This window comes from Procambarus clarkii, chromosome 59 (assembly GCF_040958095.1).
Source record: "Procambarus clarkii isolate CNS0578487 chromosome 59, FALCON_Pclarkii_2.0, whole genome shotgun sequence".
Lineage (NCBI taxonomy): Eukaryota > Metazoa > Arthropoda > Malacostraca > Decapoda > Cambaridae > Procambarus > Procambarus clarkii.
Window position 1 is genome coordinate 34,482,360 of NC_091208.1, and position 22,751 is coordinate 34,505,110.

At 40.7% G+C, this 22,751-nt stretch overlaps 1 protein-coding gene across 3 annotated transcripts in view; it reads right to left on the reverse strand.

Annotated features, from left to right (window-relative positions):
* Muted (biogenesis of lysosome-related organelles complex 1 subunit 5) overlaps window positions 1-17,016 on the reverse strand; it is a 35,112-nt gene extending 18,096 nt beyond the window's left edge. Inside the window, exons 1-3 of one of the 3 annotated variants that reach the window (XM_069307080.1) lie at window positions 16,973-17,016; window positions 12,193-12,237; window positions 3,987-4,069 (exon numbers count right to left, since the gene is read on the reverse strand). In XM_069307080.1, coding sequence (XP_069163181.1) covers window positions 3,987-4,069; window positions 12,193-12,237; window positions 16,973-16,991 — 147 coding nt within the window. In that variant the 5' untranslated portion in view covers window positions 16,992-17,016. Of the gene's footprint in view, window positions 1-3,986; window positions 4,070-12,188; window positions 12,238-16,972 lie in introns of those variants that run through there. The other 2 variants (XM_069307081.1, XM_069307082.1) reach the window with 2 other exon arrangements.
* Between the last annotated feature and the right edge of the window lie 5,735 nt (window positions 17,017-22,751).

Genomic DNA, 22,751 nt, shown 5'->3' on the forward strand with positions numbered 1-22,751 from the left:
GAAATGGAAAGACTGTGCTGCTTCTAATGTCGACTCCTTATAGCCCATTGAAGATAAACATTTAAAATATGAATTTCAACCAAATTGCTTACAATATACTTAAACAAATAAATAATTTAAAATCTTACACATAGTAAGCACCCTAATTTTTGGGAACAATGTAATAGGATTTTTTTATTTAACATCCTCACAATATTAATATGAATCATAAGCTATATTGTACAACTTTTCAGCCTTGTTATTTATTATGGTGGTCTACACTGAGGAGCACACCAGTCAGAGACATACAATTAAAAGAAATTACACACAGTATATTGGTACATCTATATCTTTCTATTTCATGCTTAACACTTTGCCTGGGCGGGGATGCATATTGCGTCTCTAAATAAATCTACGGATCTTGAACAGGGATGCATGTTGAGTCCCAAAATAAAATATTTGTTAAAAATCTATTTCTTTTCCAATCATTATGGGACTAGTTTTAAAACGCGCGCCCTTCAATTGCAATTTTTTTTATAACAAAATGAACGACATAGCATGAAAATTGAGATGAGAAAACTGGAAAGAGTACAAATATTTGAGTGAGGGTGGTGGGTGCGCGCTCATGGGTAAAACTCGGCCTAACTTGGGGTGTACTGTACTTGCCTAGTTGTGCTTGCGGGGGTTGAGCTTGCGGGGCTTGCGGGGGCTCTTTGGTCCTGCCTCTCAACTGTCAATTAACTGGTGTACAGATTCCTGAGCCTACTGGGCTCCATCATATCTAGATTTGATACTGTGTATGAAGTCTGCCTCCACCACATCATTACTTAATGCATTCCATTTGTTAGCTACTCTGACACTTACAAAATTCTTTCTACTGTCTCTGTGGCTCATCTGGGTACTAAGTTGCCACCTGTGTCCCCTTGTTCGTGTTCCACCCGTGCTAAAGAGTTTGCTTTGTCCTCCCTGTCAATTCCCCTGAGAATTTTGTAGGTGGTTATCATGTCTCCCCTTACTTTTCTGTTTTCCAGGGATGTGAGGTTCAGCTCCCTTAGCTTTTCCTCATAGCTCATACCTCTCAATTCCGGGGGCATACCTCTGAATCTTCTAACTTCATAAGTGGTATACAAGTTCCTGAACAATTCCTTACATAAGTTTCTAAAGAGTTCATATGTTGGCCAGTCTAGCATATGCCGCTGATGATATCCTTTTGATGTGGGCCTCTGGGGACAGGTTCAGTATAATATCAACCCCCCAGATCTTTCTCTCTATTTGACTTACAGGATATCACCTCCCAGATGGTACATTTTCAGCCTACTGTTTCCTTTGCCTAATTTCGTTACTTTACACTTTCCCGAGTTGAACTTTAAAAGCCATTTTCTAGACCATTCCACCAGTATGTCTAGGTTATCCTGTAGTCTCTGTCTATCTTCATCTGTCTTGATTATTCTCAGAATTTTTGCATCATCAGCAAACATTGAGAGGAATGAGTCTATACCCTCTGGAAGGTCGTTTACATATATTAGAAACAGAATGGGTTCAAGTACAGAGCCCTGTGAAACCCCGCTGGTGACATCTCGCCACTCTGATGTCTTCCCCCTCACAGTTACTTGCTGTTTCCTGTTGCTTAGATGCTCCCTTATCCACTAGAGCACCTTACATTTTACTCCTGCTTGTTGCTCCAACTTTTGTAACAGCCTTTTGTGAGGTACTGTGTCAAAGACTTTCTGACAGTCCAAGAGAATGCAGTCTGCCCACCCATCTCTTTCTTGCCTAATTTGTGTTGCTTGGTCATAGAATTCTATTAAACCTGTGAGACACGATTTACCATCTCTGAACCTATGCTGGTGGTGTATTACAAAGCTATTTTCCTCCAGATGCTCTACGAGCCTTTTCCACACGATCTTCTCCATCATCTTGCATGGTGTACAAGTTAGGGAAATTGGCCTGTAGTTCAGTGCCTCTTGCCTGTCACCCTTTTTGTATATTGGGATTACATTAGCTGTCTTCCAGCTTTCCGGTAGGTCTCCTGTTCCCAGTGATCTGTTATACACCATAGAGAGTGGCACACTTCGCGTCTCTGCACCTTCTTTTAGGATCCACGGTGAGAGTCTGTCAGGCCCAACAGCCTTTGCCACATTCAGCTCCAACAGATTCTTTTTGACCTCATCACTGGTGAGGTCAAATTCCTCCAAGGTTGCTTGGTTTGCCTTCTCATTTAGTGCAGGGACTACTCCTTGTTCTATTGTGAAGACTTTCTGGAATCTCTTGTTGAGTTCTTCACACACTTTGTCATTCTCTGTTTATCTGTTCTCCCCTTTTCTCAGTTTCATCACTTGTTCCTTCACTGCTGTTTTCTTCCTGATGTGGCTTTTGGTTGGGTTTTACTTGCGATGTCATTTTCATACTGTGTGTCTGCTTCTTTCCTCACTCTGACGTACTCATTTCTGGCCCTCTGGTATCTCTCCCTACTCTCTGGTGTTCTGTTACTCCTGTAGATTCTCCATGTTCTTTTACTCAATTGCTTCACTACTGTACATTCCTGATTGAACCATGGATTCTTCTGTTGCTTTCCATTTTTATTGTTTTGGGCTGGGATAAACCTGTCTGCAGCTTCCTGGCACTTCTGTGTGACATAATCCATCATATCCTGTACAGTCTTTTCTCTGAGTTCTGTTTCCTATGGTATTCCCATTAGGAAGTTCCTCATCTCGTCATATTTTCCTCTTCGGTAATTAAGTCTGCCTCCTTCCTATCCCATCCTTGGATAGGCTATCCCTACCTGTACCAGATTCTCAAATGTCAATACACTGTGGTCACTCAATCCTATGGGGGCTTCAAATTTGACTTCCCTTTTTTCTGACTCATTCAAGGTAAATATCAGGTCGAGTTTAGCTGGTTTGTCATTCCCTCTCATTCTTGTGGGTCCCTTGACATGTTGGCTCAGAAAATTCCTTGTTGTCACTTCCAAGAGTTTAGCTCTCCATGTATCTTTACCTCCATGTGTGTCCCCATTCTCCCAATCTATCTTTCCACGGTTGAAGTCGCCCATAATTAAGAGTCTGGATCTATTCCTGCAAGCCACTGAAGCTGCTCTCTCTATTATATTATTGGTTGCCATGTTGTTTCTGTCGCACTCCTGTCTGGGTCTTCTGTCTGTCATTTAGTGGAGGGTTGTAAATGACTGCCACTATTATCTTAGGTCCACCCATACTCATAGTTTCTGTTATGTAGTCTCTGAACCCGTCGCAGCTCGGAATTTCAAGCATACCACTGTGGGTGGCGCATTTGGCAATTTGACCTTATATGCATATATCCCTTTAGAGCATTCTATTGTGAACAATTTGTTACAATAACGTAGCACGAAAATTGAGGTGAGACAACTGAAAAGAGTATACATATTTTAGTGCGGGTGCGCGCTCACGGGTAACGCTCAGCCAATTTTTGGGTTTGCTGTACGTGGCACACTGGTTTTTTTTACCGTATATGCATATATTCCTTTAGAGAATTCTATCGCCAACAATTTGATACCAGAATGAATAACGTAGCACAAAAATTGAGGTGAGAAAACTGAAAGAGTATACATATTTTACTGCAGGTGCGTGCTCCCTGGAAACACCCGGCCAACCTTGGGGTGAGCTGGGGCTTGCACGCCCGGTCAGGCAAAGTGTTAAAATACTCCCCAAAACAAATGAGTTGGTTTGACTTCATTGGCTGGCATTGACTGTACAGTATACTGTACTTGATGATGATGTACATGAAAGGTGCAGCTTTATGTACACCATTATCAAGCATATAGTCAATGCCAGCCAATAAAGTCAATGGGTAATGATGCATCATCATATTTGATTTATGTGCTACCAAAAAATCTTGATACAGTTTCTTTTTTATTATGACATTATTATTATTGTATACAAATTATGAGCCACATCAGGAGATGACACTGTAGGTACCAGCCACTCTTAATAAGGATGAAAACTGATATAAAATAATTTGAGCAATCTCACCTCAAATTCCTTCTTAAAAAACTCAATTTCTCCTCTCAAAAATGGCCGATGATCAAAAAGTCTTGAAAAAACCTCGTTCACATCTGAAAATTCAAGATTAAATTCAGCAGAGATTACTTTGCTTCAGAGCAAATTTATTTCATTTTAGTTTAAAGCTAATGTAAAATATATTTAAGAAATCTATACACCATTCCTGAACTATGAGGAAGCTATGGTTGTCCACTCAACCAGAAAGGATGGAAAAGTCTACAAAGAAAAAGAGGGCATAATATATTAAAATGTTATACAATAAATAAATGTAATAAACATGAAAAACCCAGTGTTGAATGTAATGAAATGACTCTTTTCTGACTGGATCAAAGGTGTTCCCTGTTGCTAGCTGCTCTGGATAGCTCCACACCTATCAAACTGCACCAGACCCTTGGGAGTCATTTATAAGCTTATCAGAGACCAGAGGCCAAAACCTAGTTCCCTTACAAAGTCGCAATGGAGCAGGGATGCTAGATCATCCTGAGGAAAAGCCACCAGAAAGGTAGAGCAATACAAAACAGACAACAGCCTGGCAAACTAAAAACATCAAGTTAGGTAGTTTCACCTCTCAATCACCAGATGGCCACACTAAGAGCTGGTGGCTCAGGAGGTCAACCTCCACCAGTCTTGAATGGAACCAAAGTGAACTGAAGCTCCTGAAGCAAAGGGAGGGGTCCAAGAGACCTTGGACTCACCAGAAAGAGGCATTTCATTATATTCAATACAGGTTTCATCATGAAAAAAAAAAAAGAGTCGAATGACCCCACCCAAAAGAAAAAAATCCAACATTAAATGTAATGAAATGGCACTTTCTGGGTAAGCCCCAGTGGTTTCCCTGAAGCTATTAGCTATTACCGGGCTGTGGTGGGTATGTGGGCCTGCGGGCCGCTCCAAGCAACAGCCTGGTGGACCAAACTCTCACAAGTCAAGCCTGGCCTCGGGCCGGGCTTGGGGAGTAGAAGAACTCCCAGAACCCCATCAACCAGGTATCAACCAACCGCTGACAGTGTGCCACTATCAGAAATTGTGACTGATGGGACCTACTACTACTAGGTCCTATCAATCACAGATTTCTATGGCCTACTGGGACCAAGAGTCAGAACCTGTCCCCTCATAGAGTAGCAGGGAAATGTCGCATTCATTCACTCCATTCATTCATTCATTCATATACAAGAAGGTACACTGGGACTGTGAGGATACATAGCATAGTAATTACATTCTTGTAAAGCCACTAGTACGCTCAGCGTTTCGGGCAGGTCCTTAATCTAAGAAAATTTTAAGTAGGTAAATACTAGCAAAATTTATAAAAATGTTAAGTAACATAGCAAGAAAAAAATAAAAGATGAGAGAAATTTGTAGGTATATTAAAGCACATAGGTAGCTCAGATTGATTGCAAGACAGCTTGAATGGTAGTTTAACAAAAATTAGTAGGCACAATACAGCATATGGCTAGCACATAAAAGAAGACAGCAAAGAACACAATGAAACACACAAATGTCTATTAAATTAGACATTTATGCCACCACTGAGGAAGGCACCTAAAAAGTCAGCAAAACCAAACAAACTACTTCTGGCTTTAAATGATACTTCAGTCTCAAGAAAAGGCAATAGAACTCCCTCAACAAGGCAAAGGCAAACAAATGGATGAGTCACTTGTTCACCCAACCTCCTTACTGAGAAGCAAAAATTCAAACGCTACTAGTGGGAAGACTTCTAAAGTGGAGACAGCCTAAAAAATTAACAGCTAAACCCCCATGGAAGTAACCTTGACCAGGCAAGGGCAATGCCAGAAAACAACTATGAAAGGAACCTAGCCATGTGCAGCCAAGATGAACAGTCACCTCAAGATCCACACAAAAAGCAAGGCCAAGAAAAAGAGATTTGTGAAGTAACACCAAACAATTGGAACATGCACAAACACAGGCCCCTGAAGGATCGAGTTCAAAAGGATAGCTAAGAGTTAATTGAGTCCAGGACGAGGAGGGTTAAGTGGGAGCACAATGTACTGTTGTAGGGACATCACCATGTGCATGACTAATTGGTGTCACTGGCTGCATCTCAGACTGCCATGGCTGCCATCTGTAATGCCCTAAGTATAATTACCTAAGTGTAATTACAGGATGAGAGCTACGCTCGTGGTGTCCCATCTTCCCAGCACTCTGTCATATAATGCTTTGAAATTAGTGACTGTTTTGGCCGCTACCACCTTCTCACCTAACTTGTTCAAACTGTCTACCACTCTGTTTGTGAATGTAAATTTTCTTATATTTCTTCGGCATCTTTGTTTAGTTTAAATCTATGACCTCTTGTTCATGAAATTCCAGGTCTCGGGAAATCTTCACTATCAATTTTATCAATTCCCGTTACTATTTTGTACGTTTTGATCAGATCGCCTCTTTTTCATCTATCTTCTAGTTTTGGCATATTGAATGCCTCTAACCTCTCTCATAGCTCTTGTCCTTCAGTCCTGGGAGCCACTTAGTGGCATGTCTTTGCACCTTTTCCAGTTTGTTGATGTACTTCTTTAGATATGGGTACCATACAACCACTGCATATTCCAGCTTTGGTCTAACAAAAGTCTTGAACAATTTCTTTAGTATTTCATCACCATGTATTTAAAAGCAATTCTGAAGTTGGAAAGTGTAGCATGGGCTCCTCACACAACGTTCTTAACACTTTCGCTCGGGGATGACGCAGCATTGCGTCATCCGTTTACTGGCGGTAATGCCGGGGATGACGCAGCATTGCGTCATCCACTTTAAAAATTCGCCAAAAATCAGGTTTTTATCCGATTTTTTGGGGACTGGTTTTAAAATGCGCGCCGATGTCTTCCCATTTTCTTTGTTGCGCCTAGTAGCCCTCAGGCGGCGCGGCACACGCCGTCGGCCCATTGTTTTCGCTCCACTGTTGTGACCGGTATCGCCTCCCCTCGCTTCTCAAACGTGTGAACATTTCGGCTATTTTCCGTGGCTATATTTCTTACTGCGGCTTCAGAAACTATCTACGCTTACTCCACGATGGATAGTGATCATGAACAAGGCCCTTCCAGGAAGAAAATTGCAAAAGAAAGGCGTGAAAAGCAGAAGCTGAGTAGTGTACAGGAGAAGTACAAGCATGTGAGACTAACTCCCTCAAAGTTTCAGGTTGTATTTGACGATTTGTCTGGGTCATCTAGTGATGAAACTGATGTTGGTATTGATACTGATGCAAGTAGTGAACATTTAGAAACAGAGACGGCCGATGAGGATTTTGAAAGTGATGAAAGTGAGGACAGTGAGGAGTCTGAGGTCGAGATTGCCACTCATGCACGGCGTGGTACTGGAGCTCGTGCTAGAGCCAGACATACCACACGTACCACACGTACCCCAGCACCAACAGATTCTGATGATGGATGGTGTAGTGACAATACTGCACCCTTTGTGGACAATTTTACAGGTACACCAGGCTTGACTGTTCCTGTACCTACCACTGTTCTTGGATTCATTCAACTCTTTCTGACACAAAAATTACTGAAATATATTGCCTATGAAACAAATTTATATGCTTCCCAAAATAAGGCAGGTACTGGGCAAAGTACAAAGCATAGATGGCAACCAGTGACAGTGAAGGAAATTGCTAGATATATGGGACTGACGATCTTGATGGGTATTTGCCCGTTGCCAAGACTTAGAATGTATTGGCAAACAGGCAGATTCTGGCACATACCTTGTTTCAACACCTTCATGACAGGTAAGCGATTTGAAATGATTGCTAAATATTTCCATGTTTATAACAATAAGTCCATACCACCAGGCCAAGGAGTTGACAAACTTATCAAAGTTTGCTCACTCATGCAATATCTCCTGAATAGATTCAAGAGAATATACATTCCCAATAAAAATTTGAGTTTGGATGAAGGGACAATGCCATGGCGTGGCCGTCTATCTTTCAAGACCTATAATCCCAATAAACCAGATAAATACGGAATAAAGCTCTACATGCTAGCTGAAGCCACCAGTGGCTACATTTATGATTTTGAAATCTATTCAGGAGTTGGGAAAAAGACGATTGACACAGTTATGGCCTTGATTGAACCACTGAAGGATAAAGGTTACCATTTATATATGGACAACTATTACAATTCGGTCAGATTGAGTGAGGCACTACTTCAAGTAGGGGTATACACCTGTGGTACCCTCAGACTGCAGCGTGGTGCACCTAAATCCCTTCAGATGCAAGCAAAGGGTAAAGTGCCAATAGATAAAACTTTATTCAAACGCAAAGACAATACTTTCATAATTTTGTGGAAAGATAAACGAATTGTTTCACTCATAACAAATTGCCACAATGCAGAAACACAACAGGTTCAACGCAGAAAACGAGTACGGAATCGTGATGAAACAACCTCAGTGCAGCAGGTAACTGTCAACAAGCCGAATGCAATCTGTGACTACAATACAAACATGAAAGGTGTTGATCACTTTGACCAAATGATCAAATATTATCACTTCACAAGGAAAACACACAAATGGACGAAGAAAATGACCTTTTATTTTGTGCAAATGGCTATCTACAATGCTTTTGTGATGTACAACTACTACACAACAGATAGAAAGAAACTGACATTACTCCATTTCCATGAACAAGTCATCGCTGCACTATTGTTCTATAAGTCTAGTAACTGGCCTGAGGAAGATGATGACATCCCACATGCTGCTGATGTCAATGCCACTGGACCCAATGTTGCAACACCAGGACCATCAACACCCAGACCTCCAACAGCAGGACCTTCAGGTGTGAGGCGCCCACTATTCACTTCACCTGTACCTGCAGACTTACCTTCATCATCTGAGTCAGGAGACGAGGCTGTGATTATCACTAGTGGTGCTTCTGCTGCAACAAGACCCCGTATTGTGGATAATCCAGACCGCCTCAAAAGAAACTTGTCCCATACCCAAGTAAAGATACAGAAACGTCTGAGGTGTCGTGTGTGCAAATTGTCGGGTAAAAGGAAGGACACACACTATAAGTGCAAGACGTGTGATGTGGCATTGTGTCCTGCACCATGCTACAGCAAATACCATCGAAAGAGAAAATTCTGGGCCGATAAGCAGTAATGCTTGCCCACCATTCACTCCACCTATACAAAACATGGGTTGACCCTGCAGGAAACGTTTTCCAGGAGCAGGTGGAGTGGATAAAACAAATGTTCAACCCATGTCATGTTCAACACACAACACTGAGGTGGTAAGTGCAAATTTTTTTATTATTTATTTATTTATTTTTTTTTGTTCATACTTTCCCGTATTGTACAGGCAATGTTGTTCTTCAATTGGCCCTTATATGCACATATCCATCTGAAGAATTCTATTAGGAACATTTTCATACCTAAATGAGCGCTGTAACACGAAAATTGAGATTACCACCAGGAAATAATACTAAACATATGTGGGCGGGAATTGGGAGTGTAGCTGGAAGGCGTCTGAGCGCTCACTCACGGCTAACGCGTGGCCCGTCTTCAACTCGTCGGCGGTTGGAGCGTGACCAGGTTTTTTATTTTATATGTTAATATTCCTCTAGAGAATTCTATTACGAACCCATTGAGACCAAAATGAAAGACCTAGGACGAAAATTGAGGTGACCAGAGTGAAAATAGTGAAAACATTTTATCGTGTTTGCGCGCTCCCGGGTAACTCGTTCGCACTTTCTCTGCTTGCTGCGGGTAATTAGCCGGGCTTTTGGAGTTTATATGCATTTAGTGCTGTAGAGAATTTTATTGCGAACACAATGATACCAAATTTAATCTCGTAGAACGAAAATTGAGGTGACAAAGTTGAAGAGAGTATACACTTTTCGGAATTGACGCGCGCTTCCATGACACGCTGGGGCCCATATCGCCCTGTCGAGGGGTGGCGCGCGGGGTGCGCGAAAGTGTTAATGTGATGACCTCCTGTCTATCTCCTCAGGTGATAGTTTTCTATCTAGAACCACCCCTAGAGCTCTTTTTTTTTTATCAGAATTCTTTAAAGATTTCTCATATAATTTATAGGATGTTTGGGGTCTATGCTCTCCTACTCCACAGTCCATAACATAGCATTTATTTACATTAAATTTCATTTGCCAAGTGGTGCTCCATATACTTATTCTGTCCAAGTTTTCTTGAAGGGCATGACAATCGTGTAAGTTACTTATCTTCCCTATTATCTTATCATCATCAGCAAACATGTTCATATCATTTTGTATTTCATCTGGTAGACCGTTTATGTAGACAATGAACATTACCGAAGCAAGAACTGAACCCTGTAGTACTCCACTTGTGACTACCAGTCCAATACACTTCCTCTTATTACTGCCCTCATTTTTCTATCAGTCAGAAAATTTTTCATCCATGTTAGAAGCTTACTTGTCACGTCTCCAATGTGTTCCAGTTTCCAGAATAACCTCTTATGTGGAACTCTGTCAAAAGCCTTTTTTTTAGGTCCAGATAGATGCAGTCAACCCAACCATCTCTTTCCAGTAAAATCTCTGTCGCTAGATCATAGAAACTGAGTAAATTCATTACACAGGATCTTCCAGATCGAAAAACCATACTGACGGTCTGATATTATATCATTTGTCTCCAGGTGTTCTACCCATTTGGTTTTAATTATTTTTCCCAATACAGTATTTTGACAATTACACTTTTCAACGATACAGGTCTATAATTGACGGGGTCTTCCCTGCCTCCACTTTTGTAGATTGGAACTATGTTAGCCTTTTTCCACACATCTGCTACGACTCCTGTACACAGGGATGCCTGCAAAATCAGTTGAAGTAGAATGCTGAGTTCGGGTGCACATTCTCTCAGAACCCATAGCCATCTGGGCCAACTGCTTTTTTCTTTCTTAGCTCCATGAGTATTTATGCCACTGTGTCTAGTCACCTCTATGTGCTCTATGTTGTTCTCTGGAATTCTTATTGTGTCTGGGTTCCCTGAAGATTTCATTTTGTACAAATACACTTTAGAACTTTTTGTTTAATGTTTCACACATTTCATTTTCAGTGAATCTGTTTCCCATTTACAACCTCTGAATATTATCCTTTACCTGCAATTTGTTATGAATTTATAGAATGGGTCTGGTTCTGTTTTACATTTGTCCGCTATCCCTTTTTCAAAATGTCTTTTTGTCTCTCTCTTCATTGCTGTGTAGTTGTTTCTCACAAACATTGCTGGAATGTTTGTGGGGTTTGGCCCCTCCTTTATTGATTCCATATTTGAGTCTTTTGGTCTCTGGCCCTCTCACAATGTCTGTTGAACTAATCCTGTTTTCTGGTCCTGCATTTCTGTTTTGGTATGTTCGTTTGTGTGCCTTCATCATATATTTCGCAGAATTTGGCATGCATCTCATTTACTTCCTTGCCTAGCAACACGTCTGTCCAGTTACACTCATTAAAATTTGTAATAAGTTCCCCACAGTATCCTCTCTTGAAATTGAGTTTAACAACTGTTTCAATGTCCCCATTTTCTTCTAGATTATATCTCAAAGCTTATTTAATGTTCAACAGGACATGATCACCCTTTCCCAAGGGAGGAAGGTACAGGATGTCAAAGATCTCGTCTTCTTTCCTGGTGAATATTAGATCCAGTACTGATGGAACATCCCCTTCCCTCATTTTGTGAAGGGGAAGTGGTGGGGAGGTGTAGCTAGTGGGTGGTAATGAGCTAATTACTGTGGTCGTTTAACAGGGTTGCTAACATTTTCCTTGAATGTGTGTTTTGGAGTACCCTACCATTCTGGTGGTATTTTCTCTTGGCCTGGGTTGATCTAGTATTCCCAGAATTCCTGTGTATCTATAAAGTTGACCAGATTCTGTTTCTGGTCTGCAAAGGCCTGGTGGGACATGATATGTGTAGAGCTATCTTGGTTGCTGTGTAGAGCTATCTTGGTTGCTAGCTCCAGGGAGTCATCAAGGAATCTCTCCCAGAAAGTTAGCATACAGCATATGATGTGAACAACAGGTATACTGTATTTGCAATATTAAATATGTCAAGTGCAATGGACAAAAATTGAAAATCTATTTAGATTTAAAATTAGATTGCCTCATAGGTCTAGTACATATAGTACAAAAGGCAACCAGTGCTAATTATGTTAAGAATCCCATTTTTTTGTTATCTCGGCTTATAAAATACCGTATGCAATCTCACACAAGACCTACGTAAAACCCCATCTTGAATTCGCTGTACAGGCCTGGTCCCAGTACCTGAGGAAAGATATTAATACATGAGAGAATGTTTAATTAAACATTGGCTATCTTACTGGTATCAAAACTGAAAACTAACATCTAAGAGTGAATGAGAGATATCATAAATTTGACAGAATTTGAAAAGATTACAAACCTAACAAAGAAGTTTTAAAATCATAAATTCTTCAAACCACTTATGAGAAAAGTCTCTTGCTTCTGAGAAAATACCGGTAATTACTACTTCAATCATTTCTACTTAGGAGGCCTGGTCAGGGTAGTGGCCACATACCTGGATTGTACCTGGATGGGGTTAGTTATAAATGGGGCAAGTGTAAACATCAGTAATGTAATTTCTAGGCATTATTTTGCAATTTTTCACCTTCTCACACTGACTTATTTCAATTTGCAATACTAGCACAAAGACAAAGTAGCTATTGCACTTAATCTTGACCAGAAAGTGCTGAACATTTCAATAAATTTGATCTTCTGTAGCATAAACAAATACAGTAGAACCTCGAGTGACGATCGCCTCAATTGGCGAGCATTTTGGGTAACGAGCGCCCAGATTGCCGACAATTCGTCTCATATTGCGAGCGCCCGTTTGAATAATGATAACAACACATGGTGGAATCGCGCTGCTTCTCGCACATTCTCGGACGCCTCCAACGATGCAAATAATTTTTTTGTTTAAAGATGCTAATGATACTGGGATATTAAGGGGTGACTGCTGTGATGTTGCAAAGCATCGACTGTTTTGTAGAAAAAAGAAATGAAATGTTTTGAAAAACAACAAATGTTAAAAAGGTTTATTCGGTGTTCAGCAGGTAGGCTGCTCCATATTTCTTAAATAAAAAAAAACGGAAAATAAAAATAAGTTGAAACAATTTGAAAAACGGACAAATGCCATAAAGGTTCGTTCAGTGTCTGTCGGGTAGGCTGCTCCATTATTGAGACATAAATGAAAAATACTAAACAAATGGAATGCATATGAAACAAAGATTGTCAAAATGGAGCAGCCTACCCGACAAACACTGAACGAACCTTTATGGCATTTGTCCGTTTTTCAAATTGTTTCAATTTTTTTTATTTTTTTGTTTTTTATTTAAGAAACATGGAGCAGCCTACCTGCTGAACACCAAACGAACCTTTTGCTATAAAACAAATGAAAAAAAATATTGAACAAATTTGAAGAAAGAAAAATGTCATAAAGGTTTGTTCAGTGTATGTAAGGTAGGCTACTCCATTATTTAAAACATTGAATATCATGTTTATGTTTTTTGGTGGTAGAATGGATTTATTTGATTTCCATTATTGTCAATGGGGAAATTTGTTTTGTATGATGTCTGTTTCACATGACGAGCACGGTGCCAGAACAGATTAAATTCGTTATTTGAAGTTCCACTGACAAATTGATGACCTTCGATGAAGACGAATTGAATAAGACACTCAATTTTAAAATGAAGTTTTCAAGTTCAATTTACTATACACAAGTTTTTTTACTATACACAAGGAATTTCTTTCAGTTTTATTAAACAATAGAGATTTTATACAAAATTTGAAAATATCCAAAGTTACTTTACAATTTATTGATATATTTTAGTTTTGTTATATTAGTTTTATAAAACTGTAATATCAATATAGCTATAGGTTAAGTACTAATTGTAATTAAGAAGCAATAAAATGCTTATCTTCAAACACTAAGACGGTTAGGTGAGGTCGTGGTTTTCTATTCAGCTTTTCAGGTAAACTCAAATATTCACAATTATTTGACAGTACGATTTAATACTCAGTGAAAATAAATACTGTACAATTCCTGACTGCTACGAATAGTACATAATTGCACTTATTTGTGTCGTTACATTTACTTCCCCATTTTTGGAGGACGGGCTGTGTAAATTATGTATGTCATTCACAAAAGTGAATGACTGTGTCATCAGTAAGAACAAGAGAGCATGAACAAAGGAAGAAACGCCATAAAAAGGGGGCAAATGCCTAGCTGCCATAGCCAAACATGGGTAACAACAAACAAAGCTGGGGAGATGCCGGAAGACTAGTAGCACCGCCCTGGCGATCAGTCGCCACAACACACACAGTAGATCAAAATAGCTGCCAAAACAAAAACATCCAAGCAAAAGATGGATGTATCTGACCCGAGGGTGCAGAATTACCCCAGCAAATATGGTAAAACCAAAGCAGAAGGGAAAGAGGGGAACAAAAAACCCGCTTCCCTGCAGCAACAACCCCTGCCCAAAGGGCACAAGGGCCCCAAGTAGGGGCAAAAGGAGTCTAAGCACTCTCAGCGGGTACCCCCCCTTAACCATGGAAACCCCTGACACAGTCCCCGGGGCAGAGCCCCTCTTCAATCCCCACTATTTCTGAAGAAAAGGCAGAGTCCAAGGGAAAGGCTTCCGAGAAGGAAGGTGGCTGGGATGAACAGCGGGAAGAACGAGCTCAACCACCTCTGCACCTGAAATGGAAGAGGCAGCTCTCAAAGCCACCCGAGCTTCAACCCAATCGAAATCACTCCCCAACTCCAAAACCCTCAGACAGTTTGGAGCCGGAAGCAGGGAGGGAAGAAGCAGGGCGAACACGCCCACCTATGAATGAAGCGGGGGTGCGGAAAGAACCAGAGTCGAAGCGACCAACTCCCCCAAATCCTAGGCTCTAAAATCCAAATGGAGCGGCATCTGGCCCTCCAACCAGGCAAGCAGCCAGGTGCATTGTAAGAAAGAAAGGATAGCTTGCAACGCCACTGCTGCTTGAAACTTCTCATCCGCAGACGAGGAATAGTGAACGGAAGCACAAGAGGGGATCACTTCCAGCAAGACTCAGAGTTGTAGGTGTCACCAACCCAACAGGCAGCATGGCAGAGGCAGAAGTGATCATCTCCCCAAGGCAAGGGCGACAAATAACGGCAACTTCGCACAAGGCGAGAGTGGACTTGGATGGATCCATGTTACTGAGCCCACGAGGGTTTTCTAGGGCCCTAAGGGTATGTTAACCCTATGGGAAGCCAAGGCACTGTGGCCCACTAAGCTGGTAGACCCCTTGCTTGGAAGCTGGCAAACCATCCACCAATAGCAGTGATGAAACCTCAGGGTGACGGAGGAGGAGAGCCAAACCTAGAATGGCCTAATAAGCTGCTAACCAGACCTCTGTGAAATAGGGCAAACAGCCTTCAAGAACAAGTGACAAGCCCTGAAACAATACCCCAAGCAAACTGGGAGTTGGAGAGAAATGTCGGCTATCGCATAGGTACAGTATAAGCAGACTGCAGGCAACAGTGCGCACCCCCAGCCAATAACACTTCCCTACCTGGGGCAAGACAGACAGCCCAAGACCTCCGACGTAAGGGTGAAGATAACGTGAAGCAACGAAGTCCCCAAACAGAGAGCGAATCCCAAGTGGAAAGCGAATCCCGAAAGTCCAGCTTTCCAGCTTCAGTGAACTAATGTATAACCCTGAAATGTTATCCTAATGTACCTAGTAATTCTTGTTTCATTATTGTGTCTTGTTATTACTGTGTATTATTCTGATCTGCTTTTTGCATCAAAATTTCTTGCAATCAACCTGCAAACATTTTTTGTCTATTACTGTAATTATTCTACTTACAATTAGTTGTACCTGTAAAGTAAAGTTGTAAAGTACAGTACCTGTAAATATTTTTTTTTGTCAATTTTACTGTTAAATTATCTAAAAATTATGTTAGTTTAAGGACTTGCCCAAAACGCTATGCGTGCTAGTGGCTTTACAAGAATGTAAATTCAAGTTAATTTCTATGTTCTCTGTTAACCCAATGTACCTTCTTGTATATAAATAAATAAATAATTATTCTTTTGAGTGGTAAGTAGATGGCTGAGGTGATCTATTGATGGTTCTCTGATAAGCTATGCCCATCTATCTTGAGATGATTTCGGGGCTTTTTTTAGTGTCCCCGCGGCCCGGTCCTCGACCAGGCCTCCACCCCCAGGAAGCAGCTCGTGACAGCTGACTAACACCCAGGTACCTATTTTACTGCTAGGTAACAGGGACATTGGGTGAAAGAAACTCTACCCAATGTTTCTCGCCGGCGCCTGGGATCGAACCCAGGACCACAGGATCACAAGTCCAGCGTGCTGTCCACTCGGCCGACCGGCTCCCGTACTTGAATTTTTTGTTGTAATATTTAATTTTCGGGAATTTTGAGATGTAGGTGGCATTTTAGCATCATCAGAATGCTTACTGTCAAAGTATGAAAGTGCACTTAACCATCATAGGAATATTAATAGTGCAGTAGCCCATAGACCTGTATCCAATAAATCCACTATACCCAAGTTAAATTGGACGAGACTTCAATATTATGAAAAAATCTCCGAATACTGTTGTAAGCGTTTAGCAAGTTTTGGGATATAACCACCTCTTCAAGACGTGCACATGTGGTCTATGGCACACATCTGACTCATGATTCAAAATACTACACATTAAACTTCGACACTGCACGAGAGTAACACATCACTCGTAACACGCTATGCTATAAACGGCTCAACACTGCAACCTTTAACAGAAAAATCTTTCTCCAATGCAAACAGGCCACCAATCAATGATTTTAGTCACAATTTAGTCGCGTTTGGTTATCAATATATTGCTCATAATTTCCAGATATTTTAACAAATATTTGGGTGGCTTTATGGAACTTCAAATCATTAAACTCTTTTGAAAGACCACCATAAATAAGTAATATTTACATGACTTTACATGAGGACTTCAATCTCACCACTGGTAGCGGCTGCCATATTGTTTACATCGCCGAATGTTGGAAGTGTTCGATTGTATTCAAGTAACTTAAGTTCCCTCTCAAATTATGCCCCGATGGTAAAACTGTTTTAGTGATCATATTAATTTAAAGGAATTAACTTTTGTTTTTGATAAATAGTACATTTTTGATAAAAATGTAACAAATTTTGCAAACAATTATTTAAATATTAAAATAAAATGAACATCAAAGCGTTCGGACAAAATATCTGATCATATGACCCACCTGCGTTCGTGGTCGAGGTTCACGTGCGCAGCCTTGCGCACGGGGGCTAATGATTATAATAAATTTTGTCAGGATTTTTTTATTATTATTAACAAACTTAGGTATACACAGCAATGTGCTGCTACCTTATTCTATATGAAAGATTACACAGTGTAGATCAAAAACTAGCTATAAGTTAATCTAATATTCCCATCTCACAGGACGGTTAGTCATACATGGAATCAGGGGAGAAAATACCAGCCTCAACACAAAAACAAATAAACTCTCTCCTCAAAAAATGAGGAGAGAACATGAGATGCACGGCTGATCTACCAGCCTCCACCAGCAAAATCTGGGTACAGCACAAGAATATTTTCCAAGATTCCTGAGTGTATGAAGTAATTACAGAGCTCAAAGTACCTCATACCATTTGGTCTGAAGTCACTTATAACAGGGCAGTCACAGATATAGTGTTGGAGAGTATGTCCTTTCTCTTGTTCACATAGTTTATAATTGGAATGTTCACCACTGGAGAGTCATTATCTTCAGCCACCTGCCATATATAGATATCGATATCCCAGCCTGATTCTGGCAATTACAATGTCACACTGTCTAGTGGATATGTCATGCTGCCCGTACATATAATTCTCGATTCTAAACATGTCATAGCTCTTTATACTCGTGCTTTCTGGTCTTTGTGTGTCAGTAACTGCTCTTCTGTCCTTCCTTATATCCTGAAATATTGCGGTTTTTACAGCAGAAATCGGAATGCCCATATCCAACTCAATTTCAGGCTTATCACAAGCAGATTTAGCTGCCATTTTTGTGTCATCATGCTGAACAACGCCTATGTGAGATGGTATCCATACAAATGAGAGACTGAAACTTTTGCTCTTTGCATTAATAATGTTGTTTATAATGGATGTTACAACATTCCTAGTATCTATCACCACATTTGTGGACAGGGGTTACTCTCGCTTTTTTTTTTTTTAGAATATCTGGAAAGGTTTGGAGTTCAAGTGACTTGTTGAAGAGCAATGCAATGGCAGGAGCTAAAAATCTGGAGGCTTTTTTGTAAATAAGAGTTGGTATCTCCTCAAGGGCACTAGACTTGGTTTTAAGGGAAAGGATTATGTCAGTAACATCAGTGGAATTAGTAGGCATTAGGTACAGAGACTGTGGATAGTTACCTGTAAGATAGTCCTGAATATTAGTACTGGAAGATGGAATATCATTTGCAAGGGATGACCCAATGGAAGAGAAGAACCTGTTGAACTCAAGAGCAGTGTCAGAAGCTGTAAGCAGACCATCGTTATTGGACAGGAGTATTGGTTTGTCATTTAAAATCTTCTTTGATCCCAATATTTGAGAAATTGTGCTCCATGTTTTCTTAATATTGCCCTTTGTGTGGGTAAATTTATCTTCGTAGTATTTAGGCTCTCCTAATTATTTTAGATAGCAATGATGAGTAATTCTTTGAGAATTCTTTGGAGACGATTCCTAACCTATACTTCTTCTCAAGGTCATGTTTTGTATTTTCCTTAAATATTCCTTCCTTTTCCTTGTTTCCTTAAAGATGCTCACCCGCGACTTATCTTCTCCCCAGTTATATCTGCTAACAATTGCTTGCATTAAATAATTCTTCTGAATTCTCTATATGGTTGAGTGGGGAATAACTCTCACAGTGAGGGCGGCGCTACATCATGAGGCTACATGGCGGTTCATAACAGTGCAAAATGAAGGGACTCTACCTACCTGTGACGACTCAAGAAAGAGACCTCGGAGTGCACGTAATATGAACTCTAACTCCAGAGATACACATAAATGAGATAATGTCTGTAACGTACTCTTTGCTAGCAAAAGTTAAAACATCATTGAGAAGCCTAAGAAGGCATTTAGGGTGAGTTAGAATGCCTACATGAGAACAGTTTCAGAATATGCCTCCCCCACCTTAAGAAACACATAAGGAAACTGGAATAAGTTCAAAAGTTTGCGAATTGACTGTCCCAGAATTGAGAGTGATGGAAAGTGAAGAGCGACTGAAATAACTGAACTTGACTATGCTAGAAAAAAGATGAGTGAGCAAGGAGACATGATAAAGATGTATAAAATCCGTAAGGGGATTTACAGAGTGGAAATAGGTGAAATGTTTACAATGAATACCAATAGAACAAGAGGGCATGGGTGGAAGCTTAGAACTCAGAAGAATTACAGAAATGTTTTCTATGTTTTCGAAATTAAAGTTTTCATATAGAATAAGAGTAGTGGATAATCATAATAAGTTTGGAAGGGAGCTATAAGGAGAAAGCTCCAAGCCATTAAGACTATACAGCAATTGGAAGGGATCGGGATAAGGATTTGGGATGGAACGGGATAATGGAATGGAATAATTAGGAGGAAGCGCCAAGCCATTACGACTATATAGCACCTGGAAGGGGTCAGGATAAGGTTTTGGGAAGGGACGGGAGGGAAGGAATGGTGCCCAACCACTTGGACGGTCGGGGATTGAACACCGACCTGCATGACACAAAACCGTCGCTCTACCGTCCAGTCTAAGTGGTTGGGCTACCCAACAACTTGGACGGTCGGGGATTGAACGCCGACTTGCACGAAGCGGGACCGTTGCTCTACCGTCCACCCCAAGTGGTTGAAGAGTAGTGGGAAAATGGATGACCTAAAGGAACAGGTTGTGGAAGCAAACTCTAATCATAACTTTAAAAGTATATATATGTGATCATAATATCAGATAAAATCAGATATTATGTTCCTAACTCTGCTCTCCTCTCACTATATTATGCACTAATCTACCCCTATCTTAATTATGGTATCTGTGCATGGGGGTCTACCACTGCAAACCACCTTAAGCCCATCATCACACAGCAAAAATCTGCTATCAGAATAATAACTAACTCTGCTTTCAGACAACACTCAGCTCCCTTGTTTAAATTCCTAAACTTGCTAAATATTAACTCCCTCCACACATTCTCTTGTGTCAACTACATTTACAAAACCCTGTTCTTAAATGCAAACCATGCTCTGAAACTCTCACTGGACAGATGTAATAGGACCCATTATCACCACACCAGAAATAAATATCTCTTTGATATCCCCAGGGTCAAACTTAATCTGTGTAAACACTCTATGCAAATTAAGGGACCTAGTCTATGGAACTCACTCCCTAGTGAATTGAAAAACTGTAAAACTTTTGCCTTATTTAAAAGCAAAACCAAAAAGTACCTAATTTCATCTTCTTAGTTTCCTACACTGAGCTTTAAATTTGCTCTGTACCTAGTGTTACCCAATCTCCTAATTTTTATGTAATATCAAACAACCTTATCATTGTGTTCATTGCTGTCTTCTTTTATGTGCTAGCCATATGCTGTATTGTGCCTACCAATTTTTTGTCAACTACCATTCAAGCTGTCATTGCAATCAATCTTAGCTACCTATGTGCTTTAATATACTGTACCTACAATTTTCTCTCATCTTCTTTTTTTTTAATTTCATGTAATCTGTTATCATTTTTTTGTCTATAAATTTTGCAAGTATTTACCTCCTTAAAATTTTCTTAGATTAAGGACCTGCCCGAAACGCTGCGCGTGCTAGTGGCTTTACAAGACTGTAATTACCATATTTGTATCCTCACATTCCTTATGTACATTCTTGTATATGCATAAATAAATAAATAAATAAATAAATAAATAAATGTGAGAAAAATAGGGCAGGAGTCATTGCATTATACTGGCGACTAGTAAGGCGGGATCCAAGAGGCAGTGCTCGATCCTGCAGGCACAAATTGGTGAGTATACACACACACACACACACACACACACACACACATAAAACACACACACACACATAAAACACACACACACACACACACACACACACACACACACACACACACACACACACACACACACACACACACACACCAGAGGGTCTGGTAGCAGAGTGGACAGCGCGCGGGACTCGTAATCCTGTGGCCCAGGTTCAATTCCCGGTGCCAGCAGAGACAAATGGGCAGAGTCTCTTTCACCCTGATGCCCCTGTTAGCTAACAGTAAATAGGTACCTTCGAGTTAGACAGCAGTTACGGACTGCTTCCTGTGTGTGTGTGTGTGTGTGTGTGTGTGGAAAAAATTAGTTAGTAGTAGTTATTAACAGTTGTCCAACCAGTTGTCATTGGGTTGGACGATAGAGCGACGGTCTTGCTTCATGCAGGTCGGCGTTCAATCCCCAATCGTCCATTCATTTTCCCCCCGTTCTATCCCTAATCCTGACCCCTTCTCACTGCTATATAGTCGTAATGGCTCGGCGCTTTTCCCTGATAGTTCCCATCCCTATTATGGTTCAATCCCCGACCGTCCAAGTGGTTGGGACACCATTCCTTCCCCCGTCCCATCCCAAATCCTTATCCTCACCCCTTCCCAGTGCTATATAGTCGTAATGACTTGGCGCTTTCCCTTGATAATTCCTTCCTTCCTTCCCGTCCTATAGTGACAGTTGACTGACTGACTGACAGGCGGGCCGAAAGAGCAGAGCTCAACCCCCGCAAGCACAACTAGGTGAATAAAATTAAGTGAATACATTCACACTCATATATTTATGTACAAGAAATACATTTCGAATTTAAAAATAGTTTCCATATACAATGAAACGCTACAGCGTAATCTAATGTTTTGGAATAAAAAAAAAACTACAGAAACAAATCTATATTTATAATACAAATTTTATACAAATAATTAAAATGCCAATGATTTTAGAGGTGATACAGTCTATCTAATGTTGTCCAGGGATCATTGCCTTCAAGTGTATTATGTTGTAATGTCTCCGGACACGATTCTAATGATGGATCAGAAACAAAAGTTGACATCATCTGGATCTGTTTCGTCAGAGGATGACGACGAGTCGCTAGTTAATTCTGGTACAGGTGAAGGAGGTTTCCTTTTCTTAATCCTCCTTCGGATAAAAGTTCGTTGAGGCGTATTTTTGGGAACCATGTTGTGTATATTAAAGCCCAGATCTGAGAGCATGGAGTCCCCGTCGTTATACTTTGATTCAACTTTTGAGGGCCTCTGTTCTGGTTTAGGTAGAGTCTTTGTTTGAAGTGGGAGTTTATTTGGTAGAGGTTCAATGAGGTAATTGTAAGAGCAATACGGGAACTTATACGTTGATGGTTCATTGTCTTGGTGGGTGCTGACGGGCTCTGGATTTGGTTCAGGAGTGATGTCGAAGGTGTAGTTGGCCTCTACGTTTTTATACTCATCAGTGTCCAATAACAGTGACATTATCTCATCCTCAGTGCTAAGATGCAACTCAGTTTGCTGTCCTGCAAGTTGTTCTTGCCCAATATCTTCCAAAAGAGACTCATACAGCCCGTCGAAATTTGGTTCGTGCTGAGGTCCAACGTCCATCTGAAGAGTCTCCATATTGTCTCCGGAGCACTGTGGCTCTGACTGTGTCTGAGGCGCCGCATCTGGCTTAATCTCGTCAGTCTTGTCTTCATTCTCACTTGCCACTTCGTCTGCATTCAT